The following is an 11,515-nucleotide window of genomic DNA, read 5'->3' as shown; positions in this document are numbered from 1 at the left end:
ATGCGATTGCCAGGCAATAAAACACCACTGACATGTAGTTTTCATATAAATATTTTATCAAAAAGTAGTGACAAAAGTTACAAATTGTTACAAACTGCTAACAGTTATTGAGATTTCCTCTCTGAGTCACCGGTTAAATCTGCAGGCAGTGAAACTGGAAAGACAATACAAGGACACAACAGTCAACAGCCCTGTAGGACTGGTTTCACATCTCAAACACAACACACAATACAGCCTTTAAAATCTTTAAAAATACACTGTATCTGCACTGTGGTAGAAAATACACAGAGTCATCTACTAGCACCAAATTATGACATTCAGGACAGTTTATATTTTTTAATCACTTCATCATTTTCCTGAGTTCAACCTTCAGTTTCAGGTCTCTTTCATGTTTTAACACTTGTGTTTGAAACTGACTCCACGGAGTCACTTTAATACTGAAGTTTCCACCAAAAAAACATCTGTGCTTCAGTCGGCATCGAGCCGTCAACACGGCGGGATGGAGCCGTGTCTCTGGCAGGTGTTGGGTGGAGTTTCACCGGCCTGTTGGAGAAGGAAAAAAACATAAAGCTGTGATGTCTTAACACACCCAAAACTAAAATGAGGAGCAGTTAGACTGAACATTTCACACCCTCGATGCCACACCCCGTCTATGAATACAAACAGACAAAGAAGAAGAAAAGAGGTTGAAAGGCCTGACGTGATGCTCCACCTTGTGTGTCGGGGTACTCGGCTGCTGCTGGTGGTGCTGGTGGTGGTGCTGGTGCTGGGGGGGTGTCGGGCACTTATGGGAGTAAAGGGGGTCAGTGGTCCCACAGCTGAGACTGTTGTGTACAGAGCTGTTGGGTCTGAAGGCGCCGAGCTCTGAACTGGTCAAAACCAGCCTGGACTCATCCAACAGCTGCTGCAGAGAACAGCTGGACAGAAGATCGTCACCCTGGTAACAGATGCAAAGGAAGCTCTCAGTAATCTAACGTATATTAAATAATAAAGGAAATACACCTCACTGTCTTAGATGAGAAGGTTGATAATAGGGTTCATTATTTAGTCTATGAAATATTAAAATAATAACTGACAGGTACGTCTTTAGTATTTTAAGAGCAGCAACACTTCAGCAGATAATAAAAAAGCACCACAACTAAGCAAATGGAAGGAAACAATTAACCAAATCTATCAAATGGAGACTAATAATCACAGGATTAGAAATTTAGCCGAGTTGTTTGATGTAAAATGGAAAAGGATACAAAAACAGATATTATACAATAATAAAAACTGTATACTTTAAGATATTCCCTGAGCCAAACCTACACTTTTATTATTTAATTACTTTATTTTTTCCTGATCAAATGTATTATTATTATTGTTGTTGTTGCTTCCTGTTTCTTTTGTAGGATGTAGGGGGTCATGTGATGTGATGGCGGGTGTATATTTCAACCATGAGACTTTTTTTTTTCATTAAAATGTCATTAAAATTCATTAAATTTCTGTTAGATTTGTTTGACTTTTAGTTTTTACACTTTTACACACATTTTTTTGGTTTTCTGGCTGAAAGTTAGGTGAGAAGATCGATATGTCTCTCATATGTATCTGTGTGACAACGTGAAGCTACAGCCAACAGTCAGCTAGCTGAGCTTAGCATAAAGACTGGAAACAGCTAGCCTGGCTCTGTCCGAAGGTGCTAAAAAACCGGCGGAAACTCTAAAAATTCACAGAGCTATCAAACAGTCTGACACATAACCCCCATAAAACCACAACTTGTTGTTCTTATACTTTGGTTTTTGTACCAAATTAGTGAGCTTTAGAGGTTTTGTTACCTTCTGTTACCTTTAAACAGTTGTTTCAAGTCTTTATGCTAAGCTAAGCTAACCAGCTGCTAGCTCCAGCTGCATAGTCACCATACAGACATGAGAGTGGAAACAATCTTCTCATCTCTCAACTCTTCACTAGCAAGTTCCCAAACTGTCTAATTATTCCTTTAAAATGTTGATCAGTCCAGTATTTTATGTCTCTCTCCCAATTCTCTGAGATGTATCAACACAGTTTCTGTCTTACATCCTTCAGGCGTGCTGCGAGGACTCCCGGGTCGACGTTTACTGCGCCTTGCAGACCGGCTGCAGGTAGTGGAGAACTCTCATGTGCAGGTCCCGAAGTCTTCGCTCTGATCGATGAGAGTGATCGGTTATCCACGCAGCCACATCTCAACTCGTCCTGGCTGGGACACAAAAACAAGGACGATGAATCATTTATATTTTCTGTTCTTGCATGAAAGGAGCGAAGGGAAATATTAACGATGCTTTGTTCAAAACACTGGAGAAAGATTTGCTCTGTATTGTTTTTATTGATAGTTCATGTCACTTATAATTGATTCTCCCTCCTCTCCTTTCTTTTTTCCTCTTGTGTGTGTTTTTTAGTTCTGTTCTTTTTCAGTTTCTTGCCCCTGTGATCATCCAGAGTGGGTGAAGGGAGATGGGGAGACATTAAAGGATACAGCTGGCGATTTTTTTTTTTTTGTCTTATTGTCAAGTCAAGTATTATGTGTGTATCCAAATCCTGATATATCTTATTCCTCTGTGCTGTAGACCTCAGTTGTTGCCAAAAAACTATTAAAAATGAGCCACATCGCTGCGCTGGGTGACATGTTGCTTCACCACAAAAATTACAGTCAACAGCTCCAAAGACTAATAACAGCTAGACATTCCTATTGAATTTTTTTTTATCAATATCAGAGTAAAAAGATGGTTTATATTCTGCTTACATCAAAATCACAGAATCACACATCAGTAATTCAGTTTATTGACTGTTTCCAGCAGTTAAACTTGTCTTTTTTTCCTACTTTTCTCCTAATTTGAATGTGTCTTAATGAAACAACACAACTTGACCTCAGCTGAGATTCTGTCGGTTTCTGTCTCCTCTGCTTCCCGACTCTCTGCTCGAGCCTGGTGATTTGTGGAGGACCTGGCCGACACTTCTTGATCCTCCAGCTTCCCGATTACTCTGTGATGTCTAATTTGCACCTGAGAGCTGATCCTGATTCCCTGAGTTCAGGAGGCTGTTATGTAACTTCTGTACTGTGTGTTGTGTGTTGACGACAGGCCTGCTGACTGTCATTAGACTGTGAACGTGTAGGAAAGCAGAGCGTGTAGAAGCTGTGATTTTCTCTTGATCCTGGTCATCTGTGTAGCCTGAGGGAATGAGTGTTTGTCATGGAGTTCAAGCTCAAATCAGAGCTTTTAGAGGAAAGTCTAAATGTACACTCTCTGCTCTCTACTGCTCCGTGTTCCTGTGTTGTTATCGGAGCGTCTGGGGCTCCATTTAGTTTGAACTCTTGCTCTTATCCTGGCTGCATGAAGGTCGTTCGTCTCTATTTGTCCTCATCATGTTCACTGATTCCAACACAGAAGCTTCTCTACAGCCACAAAATATTTATAAGAAACCGTTCGCTACATCATGCATTAACATGTTTTCCTCGCTCACTATTCACCTGCTGATAAACCCCTGATTGGTCGTCTCTCTCAGAGCTTCTCGGGCGCTTTCCAGGTTCAGCTGCAACAGCTGCAGGTCGTTCCTCTGATTCTCACACACCTGGAAAACACACACACACACACACACGTAGTTTATTTATTCACATTACAGAGAGCCAGACACAAACTATCTGACACTTAAGAGTCACAGTGAAATTTAAAAAATGTGAATTATACACGTGTTCTTGTCACTGTGGTTTTATGGTTCAGTTTTGGACATGAGAGTGACTCAGAGACACACAGTCTCAGTAAAGAAACTGCAGGAAGACTCTGAACTATGCTGCCAAACCAGAAAGTCGCCTCTGACGTCATTAACAGCAGGAGGAATGAGGAAAGCTGTATCTCATAAACAGTGTTCTAGTATATTTCATTGATCATTATTATTGCTGGTTGTTCATTTTCTTGGCATGTTGTGAAGCTGCGGGATCATTTGTGTTGGATGTGACTTTTTCTTTCCCCCTGTGAGATATTATATATATATTAACTGTACCTGTCGCAGGCAGCGGAGCTCAGACATGGTGCGTTCCTGTTTAGAGTGAGCGAGTTCCAGCAGCTCGTCTTTCCAGCTGTCTCCCTCCCCTGATGGGAAAAGATCAGATGCTGCATTTATCTGAGCAGGAACAACCATTTGTCAAGCTGGGAAATATCTGAAATTACTGCAGAGATGAAAATCAAGAAAAGTAGACCTCAGGGATCAGAACTACACTGTGTACCCATTATCCTCAAGACAAACATGCTCGTTATCTCCACATCTACCGCTTCTCAATCTGACAGCTGTGCAGGAAAATAATGTGACTGCACCTGTAGATGATGGTATAGTTTAGTGCTGCACAACTTTAATAATCAAGATACTGTTTGACTCTTTCAGCGAGAATAAAACTTTTCTGTTTCCAGCTTCTTGAATGTGAGAATATTCTGCTTTTCTCTGTTTTGTATCATAGTCAGTTAAATATTTTTGGGTTTTAAATGTTTGTTGGACAAAATAAGCAAAGTGAAGACGTCAGCTTGGACTCTGAACCTTTGATGAGCAGTATTGTCTGACATTTACTCCAGTATAATTTCAATGATTAATAGCTATAATGGCCATTTTCTTAATAATCAAAATCAAACTTCAGTCAAAACAAACGGCCCTTCATGCACCGTGGAGATGTGATGTACAAAGGCAAGACAAGTCCACCGTCCATAAAAAGTCTTTGCATTTTTCTTGAGGCTTGTGTAAATAAAAAAACAAACAAACAAATAAATCGTGGCTCCTGCTGCTTCTTTTTCTCTGGTAAAAAAAAAAAACCCCACCACAGACCCTCCCAGGTGCCTGCTGGTAACCTGAAGTGCTCTGAGTGTTATTATATAATAATAATATCATAAAATAAAACTTAATACCAGTAAACTGACTCTAAATATGCAAAACAAGCAAATAATTCAACAAACAAATAACAGTCTGCTGACTCTCGTGGTGCATTCAGGAAACATCTGAAAACTCAGCTCTTCTGTAAACACCTCAACACCCTTTAACCTTTGAGCACTTTGTTGATTGTTGCACTACTTTTCTTGTTGTTGATGGTATTTCTTGTGCACTTGTCTACTTCCAGTCGTTTCTTTCTTTAATTTAATAAAACAACACTTCTGTCTAGCCGTCTTCTGTCTTTCTCGCTGCACTTCTACCTGATCGGCTACTTGAGGATTTGTATTGCAGCTCTTTTGAGTCACTGTCCTCTAACGCTTGATCGTATTGTTTCGCTTTTAAGTTGCTTTGGATAAAAGCTGCCAAATGACAAAATGTAAATGTAAATGTGAGAGAAAATACTAATAATATATAATAATCAGCAAATATCTAGACTAATCAAACACTCAAAGCAAATACTGATAATTAATAAAACAAGATAAGTTCTATGTTATGTTAGCCATCAGTAAAATGTGATGTTTGCAGTTCATATATAACTTTATATAAAAGACAAACGGCCTCAATGAGATTAAAAACATATTTTACAGGAGCATCGTGGCCGAGACAGCAGCGCTACATGGAACATAAAACACAGAGGTTACAAAAACACTATTAATACATTAAAATATGAAGAGAAGATCAAAAGGATAAAGATTCATAAGATAGCAGCAATAAATATACCGCAACTTTATAAAAACAAAAACACAGTAGATTAAAATTCTTGAGAAATAAATACATAAAATGGATAAATAAAATATATCCTGATATTCCAAACAAATGAATGGTTGAGACATATTATTGAACATACTTTAGTGTAACTGACCTGATAAGAGCAGGTCTCTGCGGAGCAGCTGCAGCTCCTGTTTGAGGCGGATCATCTCTTCTCTCTGACTGCTGCTCTGTGTCACCTGCTGCTGCAGCTCCTCTAAAACACAACAACAAGACATGTAGAGCTGAAATAACTCACCACTCATTAATAACCATTCATTATTTTGATAATTGATTGATTGTTTCTGTACTTTTTCAAGCAAAAATGCCAAAACACTCTTTACCTCCAGTTTCTTTCTCGTGTATGACAGTAAACTGATTAAGATGATTGATTTGAAGTCTTTGAAGCCATTTTTAATGTGTCCTTGTACTTGTAGAATAAAGTTTCACTCGTGTACCTTTAAGATGTGCGACCTCATGCTTTGTGTCTCTATAGCGGCGTTTGTTTTCCTCCAAGTCTCTCTGCAGTTTGCTTTCCCGTGAGCGACTCTCCGTTAGCGACGTCTCGGCGTCTCGTAGGCGCTCCGTGAGGTCAAATATACGACTAGAGGCGTCAGTCACGTCTTTGTCCTGATGGGAGAAAAAAATTATTAACATTAACCAACCGCCAGTGGTGATGCAGAGATACGGAACGCCATGCAAGGAAACATCACCGAGAACTCGCCATCTTCACATTTAATTCATGATGTCTAATTAATTATTAATGATGTATAATTCTTTATTTTCTTTTCTTTCATATATGTATTTATTAGTTTAGGTTTTTCCTTTGTTTTTTTCTTCTTCTTAAGTTGAATCACATCTGTTTTATTGCTATTATCTGTTTTTTATGCTGTTTTAAATGCAAATAAAGAATCTAAATCCAAAAATCTAAACAGGATGTTACAAAACCATAAACAGATACAACTTCATGCTAATCCTCTCTGCTACTGACAAAAATACAAGACATATATATATTTATGGATGTTACAAAACATAACAGGTGTACTAGTGTACCTTGAGTTTGAGCATGGAGCTCAGTTCTTCTTCTCTGACCTGCAGAGAGCCGACCTGAGTGGACAAAGCCACGACCGTCGAGTTCAGACTCTGGTTCTTGTCCTGAAAGACGCCAAAGACACTTCAATGTAAAAACAGAGATGCTAGGTCTCGCTTTACCAGATCTGCACTGAGTTTGAAATGTATGAGAGCTAAAAGAATCAGTACATAGATATAGGAAGGGATACACTTTAATACATAATTTTTAATAATTCATTCTTATCCTCCTATGAACAGGGAGACCTGCTATAAACCTACATTACCAGCCTTTAACTATAGTAATAAAATACTATATATATATACGACGGCACCTCAAAGTCTTGACATTTTTGGCTGACGTGCTGCTGTTTCCTCTCGAGCTCACAGAGCTGCAGTTGGGCTGCGCTGAGCTCCTTCTGGACTTCCTTCTCTCTGGTTTCCACCACCCAGACACGTTTAGTCAGGACTCTGATCACATCGTTACGCTTCTGCAGCTCATCTGTACAAACGACAACAAGTAATGAGTCGGTGCAGAGCTGATGTAAAGAGATTAAAGCAAGAAAAGATACTCGAGCCTGGAAAGTCAAGGACAAAACAAGACATACGGTATGAAAACTTCACCTTTGACTCTGAGAAATAAAAACTTTTTCACTATTTGATATTTTACAGACAAACAGATTAACCGATAATGAAAAGAATCGTTAGCTGCAGCCCTAAAGATCTCCGTCTCCTCACCGTGTAAACGGGAACACCTCTGCTCCACGGTGAGCATCCTCTGGCGGTCTTGTTCCCAGGCATGCAGCTGCTTGTGGTGGGAGGCGGCCGTGGCGTTCAGCTCTCTGTCTCTGTCCTTCAGCTCGGCCATCAGCAGCTGCAGCTCCCTCCTCTGCCTCTGGATGGTGGAGCCGCTCACGTCGCTCACGGGAAACTTTGTAAAGCAGACAGAGGGACACAAAAACACAACGTCTCCATGATACAGGCATTTATTGATGAGTTAGCAATAGAGCTGAAACAATTAGTGGATTTATTGATTAGTTGACTGACAGAAAGTATTTTTTTAAAGCAAAAATGCTGAAAAATTACTAGTTACAGCCTAAATGATGTGAATATTTACTTTGGTCTTTTATGATAATCAACTGAATAACTTTGCACATAAAGAGCAGCAGTGTGCTGCATAATTTGCATAATATAACGAGTTGTTTTTCTCGTTATGATGAGAAACTAGGCACTTTTTTTGTTATGGTGGCAGCAATACCTTTATCTTGCACATAAAACAGTCCTACAGTCAGTGCTGCACAGTAGAGAGTATTGTATCGTGTGTGTTTCTGGGCTGCAGTGTGTTTTCTCTCACATTGAATCTTTGTGCATCATGAGCACTGCTGCTGGATGTTGCTGTGTAGTAGTTTTGTGTATTTTTATGACGGATGTGCGTCATGTGTGGATTATATAAACTAAATCTAATCGATATTCCGATTTTAATCTCACCTCAGTGTCCCCAGAGACGGGAGGATGAGGAGGGTCTGCTGGGAGGGGAGGGATACTTCTGGACCACTGTTTGGCTGTGTTGTCCATCTTGAAGCTGGTTAAGACAGAAGCTTGACTGGGATGCAGCGGAACACCACCATTGTCCTTAAAAGTGTCATTACACACACATCACAATTAGACATATGTAACACCAACACAATACTGGGTTAATGTTATCTAGAAAGAATTTGTTGTGACACAGTTTTACTATTATTTTTTATGGTATTGTTGGATTATTTACTCAAACTAAAGCTTGTTATAATCCTCTCTACTCTTTTTAAACTTACATGTCACGGTTTGTAATTGATTGTTAATAACTTGAGTATCTTTTGAATGTCATATTCATATAGTTTTGCACAGAAAACAGTCAATTTGTGACAGTTTTTAGCCAAAACTTGAGCTTGTTGTGTTTCATACACTGAGTCAAAATAACAGATTGCTACTGTAAAGTTAATCCAATGTAGTATTGGTGCTATATATATTATTACAACTCCATGATCTTTTCACATTTAAGTTATTGTGTTACTTCAAGTCTCTTATGATGATTTATAATTAAGCAATTAAAAGAAACCAATAGGATCACACCACTGCTATGTTCTTAAGGAATTAAATATGTTAAGTTTTGATAACTTTCTTAAATTTGCTAATCCTAAACTAATCTATAAATGCTTTAATAATCAGGCTCTCAGGGTTTCTGGCTCAGTAAAACGAGGTGTGTTGATTGTGCTTTCATACATCCTCACTTGGACAGACGGCTTTTTGTGTTCGGGGATCAACATGTGGAACTCTTTACCCACAGAAGTCAAAATGGATCATGACTGGGAACATTTAAAACTCAAACTGAAACAGTTTTTAAAGAGAGATCAGTCATGTAGTCGTGAGTGATCTGGAGCTTTGTTGCATGTAACTGTTATTTTGTTTGTGTTTTGTGCTGCTTTGTATGTACTTTGCTGTTTAGTTTCGTGTTGCAATGTATGTATATGTATTGTTGACTTTTGTGCAATTTCATGTGTATTTTACTGTCGAGTTTAATGTATTTTAAAATCCCATCTAGGGACGGTCATTGCAAATTAGCTTATGCTATAAATGCTGTGGTATGTAGCATAAGTTCATGCTATATTACATGAGTTGACATTACAGTGATGTCCTGACCTGTTTAACTGGAGTGCTGTGCCAGATCTCAGCTGAAGTATCTGAAACAAGTCAAAGTGAATGTTAGATGGTTGAAACTTTGCCTCATACATGTCAAAACAAATTGACCATAATGGGATTGTTGTTGGTGAAGAAAATTAATCGATAGTTTGAATGTTTACCAGATGACCAGGGGGTGAGACCGGCTGGGATTCCTCCAAAAGCTCTTCCATTTGAGGGGGGTAATCTTCTCCCTTCGTCCATCGCATCATAACAGTTATATTGTAATATATATATGTAGTAATATTACACCCAACTCAAATTCCTTAATGTTTTTCTTCCTGTGTTATGATGCCTCCATTATTGTTGTCTTGAGCTTGTTGTGGGCGTCTTTTGGCTAAGGCTAAAGTTAGCTTACCATCTCTGACAGTAACTGAAAGTAAACAAAACACTTAAAAAATACTTGAATGTAATTTCACGATATTTTCTTTTCTAAATATACAACTTGTTCCTGGAAGACAAAATAGTTAGCTAACGTTGGTTTCACGGACTGTTTTTCGCAAACTTTTTTTTAAATGACTGAAGCAGGGAGACAAGGATAGGACGATGACGTCACTCCAACGGTCGCACTGGGTCCCGCACTTTCATTGAACTCCCGAAATAAAATAACGTAAACTGGAGGAAGTGTGGTTTTAGTGAGTGTCACTACAACTTCTTTATACGTGAACGCCGTTTTAAAGAGCTCCGAGTTGTTTCTAATTTATTTCTGATTTCAGTACATCTCGTCTTATCCTTGAAACACTCAACCCAGGATGTTGGTAGAGTTCTTCTTCTACTCTCGTTTTACTAGCGGATCGCAACGATCTTTAAGATGCATAACGCTACCTACTGGATTTAAACAAAAATTTCCACTGACTAAATGAAATAATAATAAACCCTTCCCGTCCATTTCCCACTCTGCTATAAATTCTCTATTCTTCAGGTGTTTCAGAGAAACTACTACTACTCCCGCAACACCCAGAAATATCATCGCTGCATCTAAAATTATGTCAGTTTTCTCAGGTTTTCTTTCTATTCCAGCAGTACAGTTACCAAAAAGGCCAAAAACATCACCTGATCCTTAAAAAAAAAAAGCAAAACTCATCATGTTTTCTGGCTGATTTGTCCTCCTTAGCTTCTTGTCTCAAATCATAACATTTCTTACCTACTTCCTCATACTTCTTCTTAGCTCTGATTATTTCTGCCTGCCTTACTCTCTGGAAAGTTATCCTCCTACGCTGCATGACTCCCTCTCCACTGAGTGAAGACACTCTGGATCTTTCTCACATAGTTTCCTTCGCAATCATTCTCCCCACATTTACCACATGTGGCAAAACTTCTGACAATTCTTACAATGCAAATGTTTGTGAACATGCTGCCTTAATGGGTACGACAGGTGGTCCAGGAGCAAATCAGTAGAGTTTAGAGTGAAATTCTCGATATAAAAGAATGAATGAACAAACCACTCAGTTTTGAAAAAAAAAAAAAATTTAGGATACTGCTTTTTTGTTGTTGTTGTTGTTTTTTTTTTGTTTTTTTTTACAGTCATACACCTTGGAAAGTAAAAACAATATATTGCCTCTCCCTCTCTTTCTCTCTCTCAACTTTAATTAAAATTCATTTGGCTTTATTGGCACGACCATAATGAAATACAGTGTTGCCAAAGCACTAGTGCAGCTGTATGAATGCTGCAGAGGTGGAGGAAGTATTCCTTTTCTAAACTTTATTTTTTATTATTTTTTAGCAGAATGAAATAACAGAACAGACCAGGTCATCAGAGGCAATATACAAGTTCAGACATAATATGGCTGGCTGGGTTTACGTTATCATAAGAGTAACTTTCCTAAATCTCATTATAGTTAGCATGCGTATAGGTGTGTGTGTGTGTGAGTGTAGAAAGAAAGAGAAAAATAATGTATCTAAAATGCTCTGGGAGGGCATCTCTGTTTGGCCTCCTTGGACAAAAAAGGTAGCAGGGTCAGTTTTACCCTTTCAATAATAATAATAATAATAATATTATTATTATTATAATACTTCTTAGCTCTTTCCCCTTCTACTCTTCCTTGCCTCACACTATTCT

General features: G+C 38.6%; 1 protein-coding gene across 2 annotated transcripts; it reads right to left on the bottom strand.

Moving 5' to 3' along the window:
- Positions 1–38: 38 nt before the first annotated feature.
- On the bottom strand, positions 39–10,741 carry ccdc62 (coiled-coil domain containing 62). Of its 2 annotated transcripts, XM_067574428.1 has the most exons (13): positions 9,579–10,734; positions 9,418–9,458; positions 8,227–8,370; positions 7,477–7,669; positions 7,074–7,240; positions 6,724–6,825; positions 6,129–6,300; positions 5,786–5,887; positions 4,012–4,100; positions 3,482–3,582; positions 2,053–2,212; positions 713–937; positions 39–543 (listed from the first exon to the last, which is right to left on the bottom strand). In XM_067574428.1, exons 1-13 carry the CDS (start codon positions 9,658–9,660, stop codon positions 487–489), a joined length of 1,635 nt encoding a protein of 544 aa, XP_067430529.1. In that variant the 5' UTR covers positions 9,661–10,734; the 3' UTR covers positions 39–486. The 2 variants fall into 2 exon arrangements, 1 of the variants encoding a protein (XP_067430529.1); XR_010924678.1 differs by lacking the exon at positions 39–543 and having other exon boundaries at positions 880–937; positions 1,896–2,212; positions 9,579–10,741.
- Positions 10,742–11,515: the final 774 nt, after the last annotated feature.

Source organism: Thunnus thynnus, chromosome 19 (assembly GCF_963924715.1).
Source record: "Thunnus thynnus chromosome 19, fThuThy2.1, whole genome shotgun sequence".
Classification (NCBI taxonomy): domain Eukaryota; kingdom Metazoa; phylum Chordata; class Actinopteri; order Scombriformes; family Scombridae; genus Thunnus; species Thunnus thynnus.
Note: the sequence above shows the minus strand (reverse complement) of the source record. Positions and strands in the feature narration are given on the sequence as shown.

Bases quoted from the DNA above. Each gene is read 5' to 3' on its own strand.
- ccdc62 (XM_067574428.1), bottom strand. From the start codon at position 9,660: ATGGACGAAGGGAGAAGATTACCCCCCTCAAATGGAAGAGCTTTTGGA. The intron at 7,670-8,226 runs GTGAGATTAAAA...TGCTTTACAAAG, and splicing joins CCGTCTCTGGGGACACTGAG to TTTCCCGTGAGCGACGTGAG. The intron at 4,101-5,785 runs GTCAGTTACACT...TTTTCCCATCAG, and splicing joins CAGAGACCTGCTCTTATCAG to GGGAGGGAGACAGCTGGAAA.